The sequence below is a fragment of the Atractosteus spatula genome, chromosome 8, assembly GCF_055471065.1.
Source record: "Atractosteus spatula isolate fAtrSpa1 chromosome 8, fAtrSpa1.hap1, whole genome shotgun sequence".
Lineage (NCBI taxonomy): Eukaryota > Metazoa > Chordata > Actinopteri > Semionotiformes > Lepisosteidae > Atractosteus > Atractosteus spatula.
The window spans coordinates 18244832-18270805 of NC_142713.1; the positions used below are offsets into that span (position 1 = coordinate 18244832).

The 25974-nt window shown below is 36.2% G+C and overlaps 1 protein-coding gene across 2 annotated transcripts in view; it reads right to left on the reverse strand.

The window, feature by feature from the left end:
• Positions 1 to 2090: 2090 nt before the first annotated feature.
• Positions 2091 to 25974, reverse strand: part of ppp6r2a (protein phosphatase 6, regulatory subunit 2a) — a 64871-nt gene continuing 40987 nt past the window's right edge. The window contains exons 5-24 of one of the 2 annotated variants that reach the window (XM_088922810.1): positions 25031 to 25096; positions 24618 to 24730; positions 23482 to 23595; positions 23225 to 23351; positions 22519 to 22671; positions 22101 to 22292; positions 21306 to 21370; positions 19680 to 19795; positions 18615 to 18700; positions 18446 to 18526; positions 17250 to 17347; positions 16537 to 16594; positions 15994 to 16121; positions 13897 to 14078; positions 12492 to 12663; positions 11784 to 11872; positions 10655 to 10862; positions 7181 to 7204; positions 4977 to 5126; positions 3197 to 3382 (exon numbers count right to left, since the gene is read on the reverse strand). In XM_088922810.1, coding sequence (XP_088778936.1) covers positions 3334 to 3382; positions 4977 to 5126; positions 7181 to 7204; positions 10655 to 10862; positions 11784 to 11872; positions 12492 to 12663; positions 13897 to 14078; positions 15994 to 16121; positions 16537 to 16594; positions 17250 to 17347; positions 18446 to 18526; positions 18615 to 18700; positions 19680 to 19795; positions 21306 to 21370; positions 22101 to 22292; positions 22519 to 22671; positions 23225 to 23351; positions 23482 to 23595; positions 24618 to 24730; positions 25031 to 25096 — 2271 coding nt within the window. In that variant the 3' untranslated portion in view covers positions 3197 to 3333. Of the gene's footprint in view, positions 3383 to 4976; positions 5127 to 7180; positions 7205 to 10654; positions 10863 to 11783; positions 11873 to 12491; positions 12664 to 13896; positions 14079 to 15993; positions 16122 to 16536; positions 16595 to 17249; positions 17348 to 18445; positions 18527 to 18614; positions 18701 to 19679; positions 19796 to 21305; positions 21371 to 22100; positions 22293 to 22518; positions 22672 to 23224; positions 23352 to 23481; positions 23596 to 24617; positions 24731 to 25030; positions 25097 to 25974 lie in introns of both variants that reach the window. The other variant, XM_088922811.1, reaches the window with a different exon arrangement.

Here is a 25974-nt window from a genome sequence, read left to right on the forward strand (position 1 = left end):
TAAACAAATATTATAGACTAAAGAAGTCTAAAGGCTTCCCCCCAAAGACCAATAGTCTGCTTTATAAGCAAACTATCATTTCCTTGTAGTTAACATCTCAGTTGCACTGATTTGTTCACAATGTGGGTGATTTTCACCAAATGACTAGGGACCCAGCAGGATGGCTGGATATAACCTTATAATTTTAGAAAATAATCTATACAATTATCATTGTACACAGGAAAATGTTTTCTTTTCAATATCTCATAACTGTAATTTCTCCAGTTCCTTTCAGTTTCTGTAGACCGTTCTATAAACTAAATAGATTTAAATCGGGAATTTAAATTGAGTGTAAAAATATTTTACAATTTCTGATTTTGTTTTTAGAATCTGAATCAAGTCCAAATACATTGTTCCTTCCAGTGTAACACTTCTCCTAGTTTCATGGAGACTTCAAGAAATACTTCAATAACTTTTGGATTGACCAAGAATCATGAAATAGGAATCCATAGACTCACAACATAGACACCAGTAACTCTGTACCTTTGCAAAAAGCATTGTAGATGCTGTAATCTTCTAATCATTAAAATGGGTGATCTCAATACCCTTATTTACAGATTACACTAAATACTAATTTTCACATAATCCAATAACACTTAAAAGGTATTTTAAAAGAACATTTAGGGTCCTGTGTATGTGCTTATAAATGCTGAATCAAAACTGACCTTCTCATTGTGGGACTCCCAGTCATGATGACAGTAAGACAATACAAATTGTAATCGACTGATCCTAGCAACAGCAGCAAAGTTCTCACACGACAACAATTAGAGCTGATATGAGATGGCAATTCCTCCAGTATGTGTGCAAATCCACAGACACTACCAAATGTAAGGACTTTCTTCTTTTGAAATTACACTGTACCTTTCAGGACACTTTATACTTTTAATTTTATAAGCTTGGTAAAAAAAAAACAATCTTCCTTGGTAAAAAAACAATTGTCTCTCTTACAGTAATGAACTGGTAATAAAGTTTTTTTTAAAAAAAGGGGAAATATGTATATTATTTTCTTTTATATTTGTGTTTTTCTGGAAAATTAGTTTCTAATTTTTACACACAGAAACTAAAAACGGCATCATTTTGGTGAAAATCACCCAAGTATGGTAATGGGGACATTTTTAGGAAGTGGGTTCTGAACTTTTACGTGACTTGTATTATTACACAAAATAATTTGGTTAAACGAAAAGCAACTAGGATCTTACAACATTAAAAAGAGGCCACACAATTTGGCTTTAAAAAGGTAGAGAAAATGTTCATTAAGAACTTTTCATACCCCCTGCACTTTTTAACTTCAAAAACAGATCTGAATATTCACTTGCAACAAAAATGGACAAATTAATCTTGCCATGGGTTGAGGGAAGTTTAAAGGCATGTAAAAGCTCGGAACTCTGAAATGTTCGCTTTGTTCAATATTATACTCAATGTCACTGGAGAAGTGCAATTACAGAAAACAATAACCTAATATACATTAAAAGCATTTGCTTTTGAGTCATAAGTGAAATAAAAAATACTGTGGTCAAACAGTGTTGAATATCCTATAAGGATTTTGAAGTGCAAAGTATCACAAGGATTGCTCAACTGTTAGAGCCAGTCAATTTGGTTCAATATCTGGGTGTGGAAACGTGAAAGAAGTCAACCTGAAGGAAAGTAAACTTCAATGAACAGAAAAGATACCCACACACTATGCTAAGCTTTGCTGTTGAATATACAGGTGTTAACTGCTATACCTGCATTCCAGAGGATTAGTGGCATGCCATAATAACAAGGCAAATTTTGTCACAGTTTTGATATGTGTTAAGAAATAAGTGTGACAAGCTTAGTGGGTTGTCAGAAACGCTATGAAGACCTTGTTTCCCTCTTTTCACAAATCCCCTACATCTTTTACATTTGCAGCCCAGATCTTACTACACAGAAATACACTTCAAAGATGTCACAGAGCACAGTGTTGGTGATTGTCATGTGTTTTAGCTGGCATCTTATGGAAAACTGACACTTGATTAAGACCCTAAAAACACCATTTTAATTCCCCAATAACATCTAATGGCAGAAAAAAAAGGATCATTGTACCATTTAATTTGCTTACATTGTCAATAAATACATTGTCAATAAACATTCAAACATTCAGAAATCTGGTTAGTAACAAAAAAATACCTTTGCTTAATTTTAAAATTAAATTCTTGTAAAACCACTGAAAGTAGGGGACATGTTTAAACTGGGTCACATTTCTCACTGCAGTGTGCACAGTTTTTGTCTGACTTCCTCTAACCACTTGCCATCCACATAATCATGTACTTCCTATTAAGGCTTTTTTATTAAAGGGGGAAACATTTATTGGAGCAAAAAGGCAGGGATTAATGGTTTATTTCCACCATTTCTGAGCACTGTGACATCCCCTGACATATCAGTGACTTTCACTTCTCCATGAAACACCTGCTTACATAATAGAAAAAAGGAACTCTGGAAATGAGAACAATTAACAGTTACAGCCAAAACAGTAACATGTAATGAACCCTTTTCTTTTTGTGATTATAGTGGCTGAATCCCAGTTTTAAGGGGAAAGGCCACCACACTCTGAAATTACTGAGTACAGAGATACGCTTCTGCTCTTGGACTTTTTCCATAGAAATTTTGCTATGTTCTTGTGACAGAGTGGTTTATGCTAAATACATGTTTACGTTTCAAACAGATTGGACTCCATTGACTTTGACATAGGCCTGATACAAAAATATTTTTCAAACCGGTTTAAAAGAAACGTCAAACTCCATGTAAAACTGCAGCTTGGAACATGAAGACATCACAGAGGCGGTCTGTGAAGGAAGCGTCTTTGACTTCTTGACCAAAATTGTTACAATGTGGCATCCCTGGGCTAGTCTAAAAAGTGGTTCAAGTGCAATTCAACTATTTAGGAATGAGATTGTGAGGCCGCATCTTTAGGACGTGGTAGCTGTTTCTTATCCCAAAGCACTTCCTGTCACACAACCCAATACTGTTTACAGCTAAAAACAAATTCAAATAAAAGGAAACAGCCACAGTCGGTCTTCCAGGAAATGAAGAAAATGTTGAATCCTTTGAAACCATAATCATAAGTTCACTGCTACATTTAAACAGTACAATTTCAACATCAGCTAAAAAAAGTTTCTGTAAGATTTTTTTAGCCCCTCCCCCATTTACTGGTCCTGACTGGCAGGGTCCAATAACATCGCAGCATTTTCTGAAACACAAAGTTGCATCAAGAGGTTTTTGGAGTAAAATGGAAGTGGCCCAGAGCGTCTCCGACCTGCCCCTATCCGGGTGTGATCAAGCCGGCCCATTGAGAGTCGCCTCTGATGAAGGGGCTGCCTCTTCTCTGCAAGAGTTCACAGAAGTGAGTTTCAAAATAACATAATGCCACGAGAAAATACAGACCAGCTGAATTTCAACATTATTAAAGTACACAAAGTTAGGAATCTTTGCCAGTTTAAGTCTATAATAAAACCATATTTATTTTAAGGTCTTAACAAACATTTAAAAAAAAAACATTAAAAAAAAGTTGCCAGTGTTACTTGTATGAAGTTTTTCCAATATGTCCTATCCAAAGCAACTGGATATGCTAACTGTTATTTAAAAATAAACAAGGCTTTATAAAAAAAATATATATATATATCTTTACAGATTACTGAACTTTAAGGTTATGAATGGACTCCAGATAATTAAACTCCCAGATGATAACTGTCAAGGCAGGGTTTTGATGGGGTACAGACTTGAATTGTTTAATCTGTAGATGTGTATTCTGGCAGGAATGAGCGTGGTCTTGTACTTTCAGCCCTGACCTGACTGGATATTTCTGTAAGGAATGTGACAAGACTGAACTGCAAAAGTGATTGCCTGATACCCTAACCATGACTGGGACCAACACCAGGCTCAGCCCACAGTAGAACACGAAGACCACAGTACCAGTGTTTTGGGAGAAGTGACACACTCTGATCCTGAAAGATACAGTAGCTTACTTCAGCCATTGGTTCACAATACATTTTTAAATTTGAACCCAGACTCGAAAGGACAAATCAATTTAATTCCATGTCCCACAACAATCACCCACAGTAGGCAAAAAAAAGTAAATGAACACAAACCTCTACTTTGTCCTACGATCTTGCATAACAAATAAAAGCACATTCACTGCTAGATGTTTCCTGTGTCATTAAAGGAGTATGCTCTCCCTAAATTTCTTCTATCCTGTCTGCAATGTTTTCATAGACCCTCATGAACGCAGGAAGAACATGCAAACTCCACCCAGACCATTGCATACGACCAGAAGGCTTACTGCAACAATGATAACCACTGTTCCACTGTGCTGCCCACCTATATTAAGTAATATAACTATGTTATTAAAAAACCCAAGCGGCATAATAAGAAAACTCTGAGTTCTATGAGGTCTTGTCATTGGTGTGACCGCAATACCCCCAAAACATTACTCCTGAAAATTCCCAGAGTGGCATCACTGTAGCCTGAAGCTATGGGTCAAAAGAAGAACAGCTCAAAGGATAGGTGAACCAGGTAAAGAGGCCTGTCTGTACTTCCTTACCTTCCTGTGTGTATATAGGGGTTATCGCCGTAAGCTGAAATGACTATTCAAAACTGGTTCATACAATAAAAATAAATGACAACTCTAGAAAAAAGAACAATGCAAAAATAGCTAACAGTTTTGAGGGTCAGAGGGTGGTCATGTACTTCAACTTCCCATCTTCCCTTTGTGAACACACATTAACAAGCACTATACGCCCTCCACCATCCCAAGACGATTCAACTAAAATTCCAGTGCATGGATAAGAAATGATCTTTTGTATAAACGAGCCACGCTATCTCTATTCTGCAATTTATTTCTGGATTACGTGGTTTGTCCTACTACCTCTACACTGAATCAGCACATGTTTAAGAGTAAGTCTGGCGCTAAATGAACTTACTTGTCTTTCACAGTGAGGTCTGTTGCAGAGTTATCTGTGGCCGCAGAACTAAGTGGGTCTGTAGGCACCTCAGTTCTGTTTGGAGACTCAGAGATCCTCTGATGTCCGTCTGTGAGAGTGAGCTTGTCTATTAGCATGGAGTCGGCATCACTGTAGAAGAAAGACAAAGATACAAATTAGGAATTAAGGATTGTTCTACTCTGCATGGAAATGAAATTCTGCTTTGGACGATTAATGACTTAACGGTAAACTTGATTTTGTTTACAACTAGAAAATGTCTCAGGCACACCCTGATAAGAAGGAAAACCTGCAAGCAATTCAAGCCTGAGAGTCCCTTACTAAACACTGGTCAGACTCTCCAGATTCTGATTTGTTAGTGAATAAACTTTTGGGCATGCTTCACCAAAAAACTCTACATACAGTAGACACTAGCTCTATTGTGAATCAAACAAAGAGACAGCAACTGCTAGACACACCCAATGCTTCAAAAATATAAATAAACCATATTTTTATAACTACTAGAAATAGATTAGAATAACTTTTGAGAAACTATAACTTCTTCAAGATGTGGCTGAAGACTGAGTTGATGAGGAATGTCAGTAGAGAAAATATTTGGAAATAACTGGAGGCTAAACAGCTAGTTCAAACAAATAATCATTTTTTTTTATAAAAGTCACACCTAGGCACAACCTCAATACGGCTGCAGTACATTAAACATGTTATGTGTTTGAATTCAGCAGCAGCATGAAGCTAGCTTTTGAGTCACTGTCACAGTCTACAATAAAGGAGTCCAATTTATTCAAACATTTCAAGCTTGCAAGAACATATTGCATCACTTTCTACGACAGATGAAGAGGCTGCTTCTGATTTAGAAACTAATCAATAGCCATTAAATGGTACACACATTCTTCATCTCTTCAAACCTGCTTCACTTAGTCACATCCCCAATCATGAGCAGTTTAGATGCGTCTCCCAGATTTATAAGAGCTCAAAAGCTTCTGTCACTCAGTGTAATGATGAATGGAAAATAACGTTTACTTTTATAACTACTGGCTGTGGCGTTAACTGTGAGAACATTTACTGATGTCCCTTAAAAAAACACCCTGAGAAAATTAAACAGCAGCATCATGGCAGTGAAACGATCTGAAACGCAGAGGTAGAAAAGTCAATATTACAAAAGGGACTGCTTTTCTTTCACAGTGGGACCTGTTTCAACAGATAATGCATTTAGTAACATGCAGCATTCAGATTTACCACCTAAACAATGTGCATGGTAACACCCATCCCTGCATCAGATAATACAACTACATTCTACTTCAATAACACAACGATGCTAGCGGGTGAATTTTCTATCTCCAGTGAAAATGGTGCACAGCTTGCAGAGGGGAATGGAGCATGGACAAAAAAAAACTCCCAACAGTGTGTCACCAATATGTACTGTATATCCACACAGAAAACATGACCCTTTGAAAAATGAGACTCTTTAAGTCTGACATGAAAGATTTCAGTCATTAGAGTGAAAGGCACTGGCATGCTACAGGTAGAAAAAGGAATTTTATAAAGAAATCTTGTTAGCCTAAAGAAGAGAAAACTGTTTTATTCAACAAGGTTAGTGTGATTTTATGTAAATGGCCTATTAAGTGCAAATTCATGCTGTTTGATGATCCTTTCAGATTTTTTAACAGTTATAATAACTTTGACTTGGTTTTCATTTCATATATATATAGTATAACGATCACACAGTATATACAGTATTAATGATACAAAGATAATTTAAAAACACATGGATTTCAGAAGTGAATTCCCTTGCATGGAAGCTCTTTTTGTAATTTACTCAGGAATTTTGTTTTATTGTTTCCTGGTTCTCTTTACTGATTCAGTGGAGTTACCTGCATTTAATCTACAGTCCAAATCCAAAAATAGTTAAAAAACAGAAAGGACCTATCTTGATGAAAAATGCATGCTTTTAATTATTAATCTCTTTTTAAAAAGAAAAATCTTCCACGTGTCTATGAGTGTTTTTGGATCAGAACGGATTTTTTAAAAAAAAACATCTTTGAGGATGTTTTGTTAGCTTTCAAACCTCTTAACAAAATTGAAATGACAAGGTTAATATATTCCTACAAAGGTATTTGTCTTCTACAAAGAAAGGGTCAAGTGCTATGTGGATATTTCAGACTCACTGTATAGCATTTGCTACATACCCTCTAACTGCAGGCCTAAATATTCTGAGCCGCAGCAGCAGGGAGAGAGGGAGAAAAAGAGAAAAGGAGAAAGAGAGAAACCACTATAAGAACAGCAGACAACAAAGGCATAGCATGTACAGTAAAGCACCAGTTATTACACTACAGAGTTAGAGCCCTAAGCATTACCCCACATACTCTGCCTACTTTGACTTTATGAAAAGCAGAAACAAAAAGGTGCTCTTGTCATACCTGTGCCGCACATATGCTTTTATTTAGAGTGAGAGAAGGTTGGAAAGGAGTGTTTTAGGAATTAAGAAATTGTCCAATTTTACTTCTAATTTAAAACTAGATTATTAAATGATTCAAATCATTATTTCCATGTATTTAGTGTACACTGATACTCTATTTACAGACGAATGGAATTAAAATATTTACACGCAAGCTACTTAAGAAAAAATACATAGCAAGGTGAATCTGTGGTAATCTCCTAGATTTTTCAATCAGACATTATAATGCAAGCCTCATTTTAATTAAAAAATATGGAAATATTATGGAACTTAAAATAGATCATGAAATGTTCACTGCTTTAATTTAAATGTGTATCAAACACACTTAATAATCAAATGATCAAACCACCTTTTAAAGTATTTTTCTTTCTTTGTGTTAGGGTTCTTCAAAACCACTTTTATAAAACCTGATCTGACTTTTTGCATGGGGAAAAAATCTTCACATTTCAGTATTGTCAGCTCATATCAACTGCAGTTGTTTTCAAGTTGTACATTCACATGTCTTGGTTGAGAATTCAAGAGAATATTGTTTCATTAACAAATAACTACTGTGGCATTTATGTTTTGCTGTAGCTTTAATCTAACATTTAAAAAAAAATGAAGATAAACATTTTCACTTTAGCATAGAATTAATCATTAAATATAATACAAGATTACACAGTATACAATTTCAGGATTCGCTGACTTTAAGAGAATTAGTCTGGGGAGTATATCATATTTCATATTTAAGATATTGCTTTTCTTTAGATCTAAGTTATGATAAATACATATATTTTACAATATAAACTAGTAAAGGCAGAAAAAGTTTAACTGCTCATACACAGGAGCATGTACTTCAGATATTTTTTTTCATTTCCGTAGTCTAATTGATAAACTAATGTCAAGAAAGAGATTACACATCTTGAAACGTTTCTATTGTGCTTATCCGTATCCTATATTCACTGCAAACTGTACTTCATTACAAAAACTGGCAAAAATGCATGCTTAGCAAAAATGATCTTAGTAGAATACACTTAAGGCTACTTGCACGTTAAGAAGTCTTACCATACAGTATACGGTTTCATCTTACAGTATAAGATGAAAATAATGTGAAAATGTACCGATCAACTAAAAGGTTTGTTTACTAAGATGGTTTAAAAAGGTTGTGCTTTCAAAAAAAAATCACTATATTAAATAACTGCATTAAGAAAAAGTAGAATGGGACTAGTGTAATACCCATCTCTTGCCTTGTTCATGGCTTACTTGTGAACTTATTCTGTAAATACCCCCCCCCCCCCCCAAATATGCAAATATACCAGATTCTTGTTCTGCAGGAGTTACAAGAGTTACTGTTACTGCATCTACTTGGTCACAGAAACCTCTATAGTAAGAGGTCTTGGTCACCCCTTCCCATTACTCTCCATCTAACATGTCACACATGTACAGTAAGTGGTGCTTTACTGTAAAGTAAAAGGCTTCATCGCTGGCTATTACCTGAATGATAGAGAGCAACACGCCTTTACTTTCAGTTTCTGAATCAGAAAAAAAAACAATGAAATAAAAAGGCCAACACAGTATCCCCTTGTCTTTTAAGTATAAGAAAGAACAGCTTAAATGAGCCACAAAATACTGTACATTTGATGTCTTAATGCTGATGAGGTCTCTGTTTCCAAAATGTCAGATGACAGAAAATAGAGGGTCATCTTTTCCCCAATTTCCCACCAAATATCCCCAAAAGAAGAGATCAAGGTGAAAAAAAGCACTTTAAGACAATGGGATAGTGAGTATTTCAAAAGTAATCTAAAGCATCTGTGCGCTTCAAAGTACATGTACTGATGTAGGGATTGGGCCATATATACATCACGGGTCACAAAGAAAAGAACAGTTCTATACTGATTTGTACCTGTGCGGGTCCTTTGCTCTAGTTGCCAAGCCCAAGGATGATGCCAGAAATTAATGAACATAGTAAATAATAAAACAGTCATAAAAACATTCTCAAGACAGCTTTAGATATGAAGGAATGGCTAAGCTATCCAACTAGATAAATATAGAGAACCCCTTAAGACTATTAAGGCATTATCTAACATTCAGTAGAATCTGGAAAAGCCAAAAAAGAGCTCAGCGACTGATTTGAATACATTCTGAAGATCTAGGGGGTCAAACGCAATGTTTAGTAATTAAATATTTTCTTTGAAGCTGACTGCAATCACTTGATAGAGAACAGAGATTCTGAGAGTTAATAGAAAGACATTTATTAGAGTAAAGCAATGTTCTAAATCAACCTGTTGGGGGTGGGAGAATTTTTCAGAACGCATACAGAACATGAAGGACAAGTTATTTTCCTGTGATTTCACATTCTAAAGATTCAACATTCATGCTGGAAAAAATCATCCCACACTGCAGTAAGAAAATCCAATTACACTTTTTTTATGCGGCTGTCACCGAGTTCTATCATTGTCACAGGATAAGGCAGTGTGTATAGCTAGAGATTTTAAATTGAACAACTCTAGGAATCTCCAAGACTACAAATGTAGTTTTAAAAATACACTCTGCACGTGTTTCCAGAACACATAATCATGTAAAAATGTAAGCAAATATATTTGAATTTATACAAATGAACAGAAACATATTTTCCGTGGGTTGACACTATCTTCTTATTAAGGAACCCAAGATCAGTGTATGAACATAGCATGAGGTATCTTTTATTGCATGACAACATCACACAGGGATATCATGCCCTGCAGTGCTTGCGTTTCATAACAAAAGCCTGTTTTAGAGAAATATTCAAAACCTAAACCTGTATTAAGCTTTAAATAACTCTGAGTTTTCTAAAAAATCTTTAATAAAAAACAAACTAATCTTTGTCTCATGCTCACTGAATAATGATGGCTTTGCAATTAAATGATATTGTGGTATTAAAGGATAAGTTAACTTAAGACCTCTAAGCTCTTCTCTAAGTGACCAAAAGTTTACTCTAAGAAAGAACAGACTCCACAGGAAACCACGTGCTACTGCCTAAAAATGTAGCATGGCCAACATGAGGCAGAGTTACATGAAAGACTTGAGAACAGATGAGTAATTTTCCTTAGAGATCAGTGAAAGGTAAACACAAAATTACTTTGTTAAAATCTCCAGGTTTACTGAACATGGGAATCTGCATTGAACATTACCTGTTATTAACAAACTAAAGAAAAATAAACTGTCACAGTTTTGTTTTGTACCGCACCTTGTGAAGACTGCTTTCTCATTTTTGGCATCCATGGTGAGTTTGATGGTTTCGTGGCCCGAGCCTGTTGTTATGGTTTCTGTGACGATGTCTGCTTTGTCTTCGTCCTCCTCGCTGTCAGACCCCCCCGAGGAGCTGCTGTCTGATGCCACAAGAGGTGCCTTCCGCGCCACACACACATTCCACACGCAGGGAGAGGAGCTGATGACTGCAACAGTCACACAGCGATACATCAGTGTCTCTACATCTGCTGCAGTGTGCACTGACAGATCCTTGCAAGTCACTTAAAAATAAGACTAAAGAAATGACAAAGGCCCTGTTACTGTTTCACTGTCTTAAGAAAGTTGCCAGCATAAGTGTTTCTTTCTTCTTCATTTGCCTTATTAATGTTTCTAAGGAATATCCATTTTCAGTTATATTAAAGAAATCTGTTTGTCACAACAACTAAAAAATATTCATCTTGTATATCAATAAAATTGATCTGTTTTACTTCAGAAAATAGTACCCATGCAGAAAAATAAAAACAAAAAAATACTAAAATGCAAACAAACCTAAATAGGTTGAGGCAAAGTATTTATACTTCTTATATTTAATATCAGTATTATTCAAAAATTCTGTTTCAGAAAGCATGGATTTTCATTTTGTGTACTTAACAGTACATCTCAACTGCCACAAGGTGGTGCTGCCGTACATTTAAACAAGTTATAAACCCACAGAAAAGTTTCCAAACTGAAAAAAAATACACCTACACTTCTTTTTACTAACAATTTGTTAACCAGAAACCTTCTCGTACAGAGAAAATTCGTAAAAAGAAAAAAAAACATTTCCATTAAATTACATTTCAATTAAATCTGTTTCGAATCCCAGATTGGGTAACTATTCTATTATAGTTATTAGTTACATAGCTATTAGTTACTACTATAACTATGGGTAACTAAATGGGTAACTACTCACATCGTAGTATTGAATTTTCATTAAAAAAAACATTCATAAAAAGAGGTACTGGTGTATATAGGTTTCAGCTGCTTATAGTACAGGAAATGTAGTCCCAGTTCCTAGAAACCGCAGAAATAACACATCTAAGACACATGAGAACACGTCTGCCAAGCAATGCTGCTCGTATACTTACAGTTTTTATCCTGATTTTGTTTGGGATGTCCTTCAGAATCATTACTGTCTGAGTCAACAGGGGAGCTACATCTGGGGCCAGACTCTGAGCTGCAAAAACAGCATTTACAAATAAAAACCTACAATAAAGGAACTTCATATGTACCATCAAATGTAAAAGAAGAAAGTGAGGAGCTATAAAAAACATCAGCCACAGTTTGCCATGGAGGAAGGAGTAATTCAGCACAAAAACTAAAGGCTCACATGTCAAGCAATAAACCTAAATACTTCCATATAAGTTAAAGCTCCTTTTACTTAACACTTTTTATTTTAGTTCAGTTAGTGTTCAGATTTGTCATTATTGATGAGGAAACAACTGGACTTGTAATATACATCCTTATATAATTAACATGTATATCTTAATTGCATTTTCTCAATGATGAGAACTAACATGAACAATGGTGTCAGCTCAATGATTGCTTAAATTTGCTGATAAAATAGTTGGAAAATAAAAACATCCTTAATTTCCCCTACAGAACTCAAAAGCTCACAGAACTCAAAAGTGACCCCCATTTCACACTTTCACAGGTCCCCAAAGGCGGGAAAAAATTTTAATTTCTTCTGTAAAACAGTTCTTCAGTTCTCAATATACTCACAATAAAAAAAAAAAGTTATTTATGTGCACTGTAAAAAGTTTTATGTGTTCTATGTGCTCAAGACCTACACTCACCAACAGAAAGGCTGGAAATCGGTGAACTTTGCCCATCCTTTCTCCTCAGTTTCACTGGTGTTTTGAGGGGCAACAGCCGAGTCCCAAACACTGGAACCTACATCTACAGCCACACAGGGGGCCGGAGGCTTCGAATTCACCATGTCTTCAAAGTCAGCTGTCCATCCAGGGCCTGTGAAAACAAAAAGCAAGATCCACCCATTCTGAATCCCTGAAACCGTAACTACTAAGATACGGACTTATATTTAGTTCAGAAATGGCATTAACTTGCCTATAGTCTCAGGTTTTAGTTGAAGAACTTCATTGGTAGGTCATTAAAAGTTAAATTACAAGAATACCTTTGAAAATATTTGTCAGATGTAACTTAGTACAGCTGTCCAAAGGACACATGTTGAGTACATAATGTATTTATTAACATTTGTGGAAGTTCTAGTATGCACTCTATATTTTGGTATTATAAAAAAAATAAAAAATAATAATAATTGCTTACACTTATATAGCACTTTTCTGGACACTCCACTCAAAGCGCTTTACAGGTAATGGGGACTCCCCTCCACCACCACCAATGTGCAGCATCCACCTGGATGATGCGATGGCAGCCATAGTGCGCCAGAACGCTCACCACACATCAGCTATCAGTGGGGAGGAGAGCAGAGTAATGAAGCCAATTCAGAGATGGGGATTATTAGGCCATGACCGGTAAGGGCCAATGGGAAATTTGAACTACAAGCCTTCTGTAACGTTTAGGACAAAAATCATTTTTAAGAAAAAAAAAGATTTATATGGACTTGGATTTTGAACAGCACTGCACTTCAAAAGTTAACACAGCAATACAAAAACTTTGCGTATTACAGTCATGGAGTGTATTTTATTACACCCCCTTCTTGCTTTAAATACACTAAGGCTTACCTTCCATTTGTGTCTTCAGATTCTATTGCCCATTTTTTTGGTAAATTCTGTTTTTCAAGATTCTAAATACTGGACTGCAAAAGCAGAATCTAGCAGAATCTCCAAGAGGACTTTGTGCACGACTAAAGAGACTAACTCTAATCTCTCTTTTAGGGTTTGTCACACTTTCCAGATCCTGGAATTATACTGCGCGCACTTCATTCAATTCTACTGCAGCCATTCTTTTTTGTATAAAGGGGTCCAAAAATGAATACAGCATATCTGATCTGATCTGATCGGGTGAATTATAAGGCTTTGCCACTGTTATGATCTTGTTACGATAAGCTACATTTAAAATGCCCTAAAAATACATTTTGAAAGGAGCAAGACCTGACAGTACAAAGTAGCTCAAATAGGGTGACTTAAATCCCTGATATTACTGTCACAATAAGATAAACGGCACTGTGGTGCAGAACCCTGTGAAGGAAAGAAGGAAAGAAAGGAAGTGAATCCTTACTTTCTGGTGAATGTGCCTCTTTGGCATCAGTCTGGCTTTTGTTCCTGCTGTTTTCTTGGTCAGTAATGGCCTCTTTTGTCTCTGGCTTCTCTTCCTCTTCATCCGAATCGATGCTTCTATCCTGCTCTCCATTCTCCACATCGCTCTTGGAGGAGCTTTCAGATGTACGGGAAACTCCAAACCTAGAGCAAATGGGGATTGGACGCAGTAATATACGAGTCATGACAGGACAGTGTAAACTGATTACCTCAGTCAGTGCTCCTGTGCGGCTTGCATTGGCAGTATATAAAGTGCTTGGCGACTGCTTAGCTTTGCGGGCAGAACTGTGATGAATCTGTAATTCATTTCTGCACAGGAAGCAAGTCTGTTTCTGAAAACAGAAATTGCATAACTGTTTTCACAACAGTCTGACTCTCTTCTAAATAACAGGTTAAGTGTGGCTCAGGACAACAAATTAGAAAAAATAAAGATCTGATCCAGTGTAGCTAATGTTTTTGGTAATGAAAAGGACAAAAGGGTGATTTGAGTTTTTATAAAACTAAAACTATAGAACAAAACGACTGCTACTTCAAAAACTAATCTTCAAATAAGATTAACTACTCTTATCAAACAGTTTTAAAGCAACAGATTGGCAGTGCCCTTGAACTTGCATTTTAATTAAGAATAAATATTTAAGGTAGCAAAATCATCAATATCTGTCAGCACAGACAGAAAATTTTCCAAATGACATTTAGAAGGGTGACATTTCAATGAAAGTGTTTTATAAGAGGGTAGAATTGAGGCACTAGCTGGCATAATTAATTACCCGCAGGCAAGCAGTACCTATCCGTCTGTAATGATATTCATAGGATTATCCATGCATCATCACTCCCTGTTTGGTCATATTTTAAGCTTTGTCTTGGGTATTACTTGCAGATGGCAAATTACCATATACTCCAAACCTGGTTGTATGACAACGTTTTTGTGTTGTAAATATGGACAAGGAACAGTGCCCTGGTATAGCAATTATTTTTTAATTGAACAGATCAAAACATTCTGAACACATTCAAACCCCCTGCCAAAACTAAAACTATATATATAGTGCTTTTTCACTACAGAAGATTCCAAAATGCTTAATAATGTAATAATAATAATGATAATGCTGCTTTATTAGCCCTATACAATTTCTTGCATTAGGAATTCATCTTTTCGCAGACCCCAGCTTGCTCTCCATGAGACACAGACACACAGACAGGGAGAGAAACTTGGGGTCAGAGCACAGGGTCAGCCATTGTAAAGCGTCCCTGGAGCAGTTGGGGTTAAGGGCCTTGCTCAGGGGCTCAACGGAGTAGGATTCCTCTGCTGGCTGCAGGATTTGAACCGGCAACCTTCCAGTCACAGGCACAGATCCTTAGCCACAGAGCCGGGACAATACAATCAACTTCAATCAATATACAACACTACCTGCAGTGGGTGGTGTGCTGCAGCCATTGTGCATCAGCAGCCCCACTATAGTGCAGATCGGAGGGCAGTGTGGTGGCTCTATGGCTAAGGATCTGCACCTGTGGCTGGAAGGTTGCCGGTTCGTATCCTGCGGCCGGCAGAGGAATCCTACTCCGTTGGGCCCATGAGCAAGGCCCTTAACCCCAACTGCTCCAGGGATGCGGTATAAATGGCTGATCCTGCGCTCTGACCCCAAGCTTCTCTTCCTGTCTCCTGTCTGTGTGTCTCATGGAGAGCGAGTTGGGGTATGCGGAAAGACAAATTCCTAATTTGAGAGCTATGCCAGAGGTGGACAAAAAAACCTTACTTTTACACTCCAAATAATTATCAACACACATTTTTCAATAATGTGTGTATACATATAATTTAAATACAAAATACAGCTTATTGAGTGTTATTGTGAATCAATCCCTATGAAGTGCATTATAAACTGTTTAGTGCAAATTTGCTTACTGTAAAGCATCATTTGTGCTTACATAAACACCCCCATCAATAATGTTTTTTCAGATACAGTCCTTCAGTTTGGTGACCAGAGCTAGATTGATCAGAACATTTTTAACACAGTTTTTTTTGTTTTAGTTATGCTAAGTGAATAAAATGCATAAGATCATTTACCGTGTTCTTGACTTGACTTGTGTTGCATAGTTTATTTCTTTTTCCTCCCAGATATCCTCTTCATCTTCGTTATCATCAAACTGCTGTATTTTCTCTTTACAGCAAGCCTCGAAAACTGCTGCATTTGCCTGAATGAAAAATGATAAGAAGGCTGCTTACTGGAAGAGACTCTCTATAGTAAGCCTTATTACAGACTCTTACCAAAGTGTTGTGCAAACAACATATACTGTACATTTTAGTTTACCGTTACTACAGTTCCATATAATTCAGTGATTTAATGAAAATAAAACATGTAGCATTTCCACATACTCTGCTACAGACAAAACGAAAAGTGGAAAAGTGGAAAATGGAAAACAGAGAAACTATTTTTTACTATGCAGTGAAAAAGTATTCTATCACTTTTCTGCTGTAGTTACAACTTCATAATCATAACCTTGAAAATGTGAATAGAATTGTCTCTTGAGGAAGATGAAAAGAAACCCTGTGAATGTATATGTATCATTGCCAAGAAATCATATTAGGCACTGTAATAAAATAACTTACACTGTCATCATCAGCATCTAGGTTGAAATTTATTTCTGCAATCCTATCAAACGTGGCACTAAAAAGAGAAAAAAGAAAAAAATAAAAAAACTGAAGGTTTGAAGAAATGAAATTAAAAAAACAAACATTTTGAAAGTCTGAATTATGGTTTTGTATATTCTAGTTCAGGAGGGCAGCTGCATCAGCATGCGTAGGCTGCAAAGGAACAAGTAATAGGTTTATTCCATGCTGAGAAGACAAGAATGGAAACGTTTCGGCTCACGCTGGAAGAAGTTTGTGTTTCCTTTCTGCTCTTTTCAGCATGGAATAAACCTATTACTTGTTACTTGGTATATTATATATTGTCTTAAAAGTTAGAAAATTTAAGATAACAAAAGGAACACCAGATGGTTGTTTGACATAAACCATAAATTTCAATTTGTTACATAGAAACTTCTTTCGCTTTGGTTTGACAAAATGTTCAAACAACCAAATATTTTTACAATTCAACCAAAAAAAAAATACAAGCATTTCTTAAATATCGACAATATTACTTTTTAGAAGCACAATTTAAAGCCTTACTGTTTAGGGTATGTATTTTTAAAAGTACTGTAAATGTTATAATAAGCAAAAAAAACAATTCAAAGTAGTTACTACAAATTTAGATATACATATTTTAAATGGTGCAATGGTGCAAATGACATGCTTAAAACAAATAAAGTTTAAAATCTGACTTGATGTTGTCATCGTGTTCAGCAAATTCCTCATCATTAAAACCAAACTGATCAACGAAGTTGGCTGTCATCTGCTGGATCTGATAGTCTGAGAAAGCCTAGGAAAGTCAGAAACAAATGGGATTTAAATATTTAAATCGGAAAAGGCCTCAAAGATTAAAATGGACAGATAGAGTGACTAAATACAGCCATTTTACTCATAATGTGATAGTTGTGCTCCTAAAAAACACTGTTGGCAAAAACTGGGTAATAGTAACCATTGATTAATGGCAACTAAATTTGGGTTAGAGGGTAGAAAGTTCATAGAGTCACCATAATGGATGGGATTTTACTATATAATTTGTTATACAATTATTTTTAATGTAATGTTGCATAATAACAGTGTTTTGTGATCATTATAAAGATATAAAAGAATGAAAAATGAGGAACATGTTACAAAATACGTGTTAGTTTTCATCACTCAGCAATAAAAACCTTTGATGGAGAAACCTGAGACAAGCTTTTTGTAAGAAAATATTTAGCAATACAAATTATATGTATTTTAATTAAGATCTGTTTTCTGAGGTAAATAAATTTAGGAAATAATATTCCTTTACAGTAAAAAAAACAGCAGCAGATTACGGCTTAATTTGGCTTTCTATCCACAAGCTGAGAAGCATTTCAGTTTCTTCTATTATCCTGAGTCTTGACTTTACACTTCTTTATAAAATTATATCTGCTATTGTTACAACAGAGCATTCAAATCAATAATGTTCCAAACTACTAGAAAAATGTAATAGCTCAAGCACAGATACAACATCTTTAATATGTTTGCAGGCTGGGTAAAGACTGACATCAACAAAAAGAAGCAAGTGAGAATCTCCCAGCCACCCCTGTGTGTTGGGTAGCCACAAAACCACTCCTTACCCAGGGGGTAACTAGTTCCTGTATACTTGATCATGTTATTCTTAACATGCACCCGCATTATGAAAACAGTACATTCTGTATAATATATTTAAAGCATTCTAGCCAATTTGCTCAATAAGACACAAGTTACAGGAGAAATGACTTTTGTCAGTATTACCTATACGGTCTATCAGTTGCCCTATAGTGCACTTTTGATGCTTGTTCACGAGAGTGACTAATACCCAGAGTAACTTTATTTTCGCAACCCTGTGTTTCACACCCATATAAATTTTAAAAGAAGGCATTCTTACTTGCTGAAGTGACAGCTCGTTGGGGAACGGGCTTTCTATATCGTCATCCTCACTGGAAGAATGTAGATTGTGTGTAGTCACCTGAAAAACAGAAACATTATATTAAGTCTGTCTCTAGGTTTGCCAGTCGACTCGAGATAAAAGAAAATCGCCCTTCCACGCCCCTCACCAAATCTACTGTGTTTCTCCTGTTGGTTTCCGTCAGCGTCTCCTCTACAAAACTGTCCCACCGTCCTTGGCAATCCTCAGGCAGCTCTGCAAGACCACAGCACGATACACATTACACATTCTGGGTGGTACTTCCGTGTTAAGGATAAAACCAAAAATGATCCAGAGAACCACAATTTAAGCAGTGAAAAGTGTATCAGTTTCGTTATAAAGAAACAAGTATGTCTCTTTTCAGGGTGGATTTTACCGTTATAGCAAAAAGAGTAAAAAAAGGGAATGCTGTGCTCTCGTAACACTCAAGCGCCTCATCCAGGAAGACTTGGCTGGTATTTCACACAGTGACCTGCTGGCAGTTCAAATCAATGCTGGTCCAATCATCGACTGTCCAAGAGTTTCCAGCAGCATATTAAACGCTCCTAGCATGAGGCATGGGCAGGCTTACCAGAAAATCCTTCGCTTTACGTAAAAAAAGCCAAGACCTTTATAGAGTCCTGGTACCCGTGTGACCAGGCGCACGGCAGTACAAACAAGGCCTGTTGTCTCCTATGTGATGCCCTGGGATCCACAGGTTTACTCTTATTTTTGCATCATGGAACAGATGCAAAACACAAAGCCAGGGATAGCTGGATAACTGAACAGGGAATGTGTGCTGTGTTATAAATCAGTTCAGGGTATTTGAGTGATAATTACGGCACATATGTACACAAGAATATAGTGCTTAAGAACACATGAGTGTTTAATAGTATAGTTGTCTAAAGTATAAAATAAAGATTGTGTTCTTGTTTGATTTATAAGAAATGGAGTTTAGGTACTCTGTTCCCTACGGCAATGTAATCATATTAAGGGTGGTACTTTTGTGTAACTGTGGTATGCAGTGTAGCAGGGGAATATAACTTAATTCTTAATTTTATGTAATTTCTACTTATTCTGCTAAAGAAGAAGAATAAAGTTAATTAGTAATAAACAGTCATTTGTTATTCTCTTTTCTGACACATAGAAAACAATGTTATCGCTGTTACGAATACATTCACAGGACAGTGGTGTGAAGAGCACGCTACATGAATACCTTTGATGAGGTCAACGATTTGAGCCTGGACAGGCCCTTTCTCCATGTTTTGTACCACAGTATTGGCTATTCTTGTGAGGTGTCCCATATTGCCTCTTCTCATCCCCCCTTCTGCCCTGCAACAGAAGCATGGTAAGCATAATATGCAAACTATGAAAGTCACATCTAAAACCTCTGAATGGTGTTTGTCATTTGGAAGATTCTAAACAAAACAAATGCTGCAGACCTTATGCTTCAAATCACACCTTAAACCATTATAATACATACAAAGTACTGACAAGTCTTTTTTTCTTATTTTTTTAACGTTTCCTTTGTCATTTTAAACCACTGTGTTTAGTAATGCTCTCAGAAAGTGTTTTTTTTCCTTTTATGTGCTGCTGCAGTAAAATAGTTACCAATGTCGTCAGCATCAGTGAAGGTGAATCAGCATGTAGGCTGTTGGTCTCTAGCCATCTATTTTTAGATTCAGACAGCTTCTGTTCTGACCCACTGAGCTGCCAGTAACTATGCCAGTTTTGCGATGGTTTAATTCTGGATTAACCTGAAACTGGATTCCTCACTTGATTTGTAACAAGACATTTAAATCCTGGTTGCCTCCGATTCCTCAGGTGTGCCAAACAGCTGTGTGGCTTTTTTTTTCTTTATTTTCCAAATGTCATGAAGTCAGCAAAAGGTTCCTAGGATCTGGAAAGAATCAGCTGAGGTCCCAGTGGCACAGGTCATATCTCCTAGTTCACTTAATGATTAGAGACCAGTAGCCCCCACCTCACTGGTTATGAAAACTTTCGAATAGATTGTGAAAATCAAGATTGTGGCACAAGATCAGTTAGGCCCATTTCATTTTGCTTATAAGGCACGTAGGGATGTGGAAGATGCTACAGTATGTGATTTTAATCTTGCCCTCCAGCATATTAGATCAAAGCATAAAAAATAAGACTCATGCTAGGTTGCTATTTGTGGATTTTCTTCAGCATTTAATTGTACTCAGCCTTACCTACTGGCTGCTTTGTTCTATACAAATCATTTGTTGTAAACAAATGCTATCATTGTAGTATACAAAATAATTGTAAGAGTTATCACCACTGAAGACACAAAATTAAATTTGTGGGAGACACTGTTACTGTTAGTTTTGTTGCAAGTAGATGAGTGGGTCAATGGGCCAGCTGTAGATGAGTTTACCACTTGGTAGGAACAAAACTATTTTAAGGGTGATAATTTGTTGTTGAACATGTTTTATCCGTCTTTTATTGAATCTGCTTTAACATTTACCCTGATTTGTTGATTTGGGAAACAATCTGAGGAACAAACTGGGGAGTATTGTCAAACTATGTCAGAAAGTCACTGGAGCTAGTTTTAGGCCCGATCCCACATCTATCAGTTACGAGTATTTTGTAAAGGATACTCCATTCTACAGGATCCCTCACACCTTTTATATATATAACCTTGCTTAAGAGATTATTCTTCTGTGCACATGTATGTGTATTGTTTGTGTATTTTCTTTATATTGTCTATTTCTGTAAGACAAATTGCCCTTTGGGGATAACACTCTCTCTCTTAGGTTACTGCAAATGTGACAGAGTTATTAGTTCTGACACTGGCTTTGTCAGGTCTCATAGAAATCCTTACTGTATTTTGTCATTGGCTTCCCAGGCATCTAATATCCTCTGCACCAACCGGCACTTCTGGAAAAGCTTTTGAGAAAGAACACACATTAAAACATAACAGAATGAAGAAAGACTGCATTCGAATACTGTAGAGGTCATCCAACCAGTATGTACCTTGTTTTAATGGCTTAATCCCTTGGACAGTGAAAAGCATGGGGCATTTTTGACAAATGTATACTGTATATATATGCAGCCTGCTTGTAAAACATTATTTATTAAAACAACCGCATTGTGCAAAATTTACATGACAGACAATATGATTTACAGTAGTACAAATGGGACAATTGGAAATGGTCCCATGGACAACAGCAATAAGACATAAGAACATAAGAACATAAAAACTTAAGACTAGACTATAAGTCCCATCTAAACATCTAGTCTTTAAATGACCCGAACAAATCATCCACCTGTTTTTTAACCTAGAGGTACAACATTGATTGAGACCCCTGTTTTTTGGATATGTTCATCACAGTCTCTGATGCGTGTAGATCAAATGTGTGTCAGTTTTCGCTATACAGTTATTTAAACATGCCAGATGATTGTTAATTTTCAACTGAATTTTTAAAAGGCTTTGCATTTAGTGTTTATTGAACTATTGAGTAGTTAAATATCTGGTAAATAAGTAATCAGAAAATGCAAAATACAGAAATGATGCGCTGTTAGTAATATACTAAATTTGTATTCTTATAAAAGAATCGGGAAGGTTTTCCCAAGGAAAATGACCAAGTAAGAAAGATGGAAAAGAAGCAAACCATACGTGAGCCACAAGGATGTTCTGAGATGAGCTGTCGTTAGTCTCAGAGTCGGCACTGGGGCTCTGCCCCTCTTCCTTATTGCCTGGACTCCCTGTAGCTTTCTCTTCGTGGGCGGAGTGGTTCAGAATTGCTGCCACGCACAGCTCCACTTGGAAGTGCAAAAAATTATTCCAGGTGTATTTAAAAAATAAATCCTAGGCACAGAAAAAGCCACATGTTACTGAAGTTCTATAATGACATCTGGCGCCTTAGTCAATATTTCAGCTCTGTAAAGAGCATGATAGTTTTTAGCTTTAGTTATTGTTTAAACCAGTGCAAAAACGTACAAAAATAAATTACGTAATCCGAATGATGTACTGTAGAGATTCATTAGCAAAAGATAAAAACTTTGACAGTATTTCTGGGAAAGAAAAAACTCACAAGTAGAAGGTCCATGGTATTCAGCCTGCATAGCTCCTGGTTTATGCTGGGCATGTTGGTCTGTAGTAGGGAGGCAATGAGTCTGGCTACATGGAGACGAGCATTGCCCAGCGGCTCTTCAAGCACTCCAATCGTGGTCAATATTGCACATTTCTGTTTGAAACATAAAAAGCATCATCTAAAATGACCACATCCCACAATGAATTGGCTTTTACTGAAGCTTTTCTAAACTAATCATTTTCAAAAATTCATCTTTCCAGAATTTGCTCCAGAAACTTCAGTCAGCGTAAGGCTGCACACATGTTGGGGGCTAGAGGATACTACTAATGTTCACATGTCGGTAGAAGGCAAGTTTCATCACAGCAGTTTTAACAGACCTCCTAGTCACCACTCTAAGGATGAATGCATTTTGTCAGTAATTCCACATCTTTTCTAACACTAAACTATACCGATGAACTTTAATGTATTCTGGAAGCTGAAATGTAAATGTTCCATTGCCTGGGGTAAAGCCTGCCATCAGTCTGGAAAAAAATAAATTCAACAAAATCAAGCGCGTGTTAAAACTCAAACTGAATGATTAATTATCTGCTTATTCACATCTCCTGTCCACATGTAAATCATCCATTCCGAGTGGTTCTCTATGATGACATCTTCCTGTAGGAACTATGTAGAAGCTAACAAAGAATACCAAACACCTTAGGATTACCTTAGGAGGTTCAAGAAGGAGCTGGTGAAAATCCTTTAAATGAGGCTCAATACCATGTAATATGCTGCTATTGACAGTGTAAGACCTTTCGTATCCCTGAGAGCACAAATCCATCAGCCCTTCGACCCTGAGCAGAAAGGTAAACGGACACAAGTAAGCTAGTGGAAAGGTATGATCTCCAACATTGTCAGCTCTTAAACATCAATTACAGCAACTGCAGAAGGAATGAGAAGAGCACAAAGAAAAATAGTGCTTACACTGGTCTCCTGGTTTCTAGTAATGTAAGTAGCACTTGCGTTCCATTGACTATGCAGCTCTCGCTGTTATCTCCTTCAAACATGTTTTTCAACAGCTGTTCAACACTTTCCTGCCTGCCAAAGCAAAGTACATGAAATGTTGAGTTTCTTCTTCACAATGAAGTCACAAAGTTTTTTTTTATCATTTTAGTTCCTTTGAGTTGTTCATTTGAGTTTCATGATTAAAAATAGACATTCATAAAACAAATATAAATTGTAATTCTGTTAAGCGCTACACTGATATGAAAAGAGGTGGGTCTTTACAGAGGATGAGCTGAAACTGTGCAAGGTTATTGATCCATTTTAAAGCTTAGTACTTTGAGAAACCTTTTAAATTAAAAAGAGAGTAGAAATACCTTGAGTTTATTTGCACTGGCATGGGAATGTATTTTTAGCCTTACTTAAAAAGAAGATGAACTAATTTAGCATCACTTAGTATAAGGGCAGGTTTTTATAACACTCAAAATACCAGACACTACAAAATCTTAAAGCGTGAAATGCGTTAGGACAGTTCTTGCGCACTTCAATACGGTTAAGGCACTATGAATACATAATTCTTATGAAAATACTTATAAAAATGTGTGCCTGCCTTATCAGTTCTTTATTGACTAAAACCAATAATGAAATGTTAAAGCTTACTTTTACCAAACTTATAGTAATTTATCTAACAGACAGTTTTCAGAGTTCCACTCTAAAATCAAAACATTTTCTACAGGAAGCATGAGAACAAAGTGCCATTTCATTTAAACAGAACCCAATTTGGCTGTGCTTCAGGTGTTTAACATTACACAGAAAAGAGAGCCTACTACAAATAGATTTTAAATGCTGGTATATATTTTAAGTTGCAAAAAACTGTAAATGTACATTAATGTATATTTTACATAAGTGAAGCAAGCGGCCTTTTTATTGTTCTACATTTCAGAGTTTATCCAGCTGAAGAACAGAAAACCAGAAGGGTCATTCAGTGGTAATGTCATCTCTTTAGTTATGTGTTATTTTCTAGCTTTTTCCATGACCAAACAGGCTTATGGGTTCCTTTCATTTTTAACAGACAGTACGAGTGAGTGTGCAGGACAATGAAAGAAACCGACACTTACAACTCCAGCACAGTGAGCAGTGGGTCAGGTTCTGTGGTGTCTTGCAGCTGTGTTGCCTGGTCTCTGCTCAGTCGAATTATATCACACAGGGTTTGAGAAGAATTGGACTGTTTCTAAAAATAAAAATAATCCCTCTTAATGAAGTGATTTCCAGAGAGCTTGTGTAAATACAAACTGATGAAGATTCACACAAAAAGCAACTACTGTGTACTCAGTTTATATTTTTTCACAGACAGTAAAATAGACAGCTAACAGCAAACTTTTCTGAAAAACACCATATTATATTTCAGACAACATGAATCCTATATTTATGCTATCAGATGGTGGAAGGTGTTGGCAACAAAAACAATATTGAAAAAGTCCACCGTTGTCTCAAATATGTCCAAAGAATAAGATTTTGAATCCCAACTAACCTCCTCCTCTGCTCCTGTGCAAATAAGCTCTATAAGTCTCTGGATCAGCTTCTCTTCATTTAGCCACTGGAGAAAAAAAAATTAAAACCATTAATTTCAAATTCCACAGTATTCTATAGAATATCTCTAGTCGCACCATTTCCCCCAAATCTCCAAACTCCAAACCTCCTAACTCTACATTGGGTATAACAGTGCTTCATTTATAAAAAAAAGTATTTTTCAGGTTATCATCATTTATACCAGACACCCTTGTTTCCAAAAAAAGAAAGCAATTTCATTAACAAAATAACAAGCACAAGATTTAATAATAATAACAATGACACTCAAGCCTAAATTATAATACCAACTGATTACTTTTTATGGTGGTAATGACATTTTCTGCTTCCACAGAAATTACATCCACAAAAAGTGAATACATTTTTTATAAACACCCTTTCCCTTGAAGTGAATAAATGAGAAATATCAGGCCTTCATCAACGGCAATTAAATCAGGGATGAAAAAACATTAGCTGGTTTCTATAGTCAGTTTCACCTGAGCTTTCCAACAAGAAGCTATTTACTATATTCTCTGTATTGCATCTGCTACCTGATTTAGAAAGATGTTGTCTATATCCTTACATAAATTGGTCATAAAAGTGCCAAAGAACAACATGAGGGTTTTAGAATATCTTAATACGTTTCAGAAAGCATATGAGAACTGCTTTCATATTGCTTAATAACATGTCAGCAGCATAATCCAGTGCTGCCTGTTTTTAGAGATGCTGAGCCAAAGCAGATTGCTGAGCTACACCTCACAGAAAAATTACTGGAAAAAGTAGAGAATCCTTCTTATAATAAACACCCACTAATACGTGTATACTTGTCTAAAACAAAAAGTCTTACAGACAGCAGGAAACAGACAAATAGAACTGAATATATTTATTATTTAGTTCATGTTTAAGCAT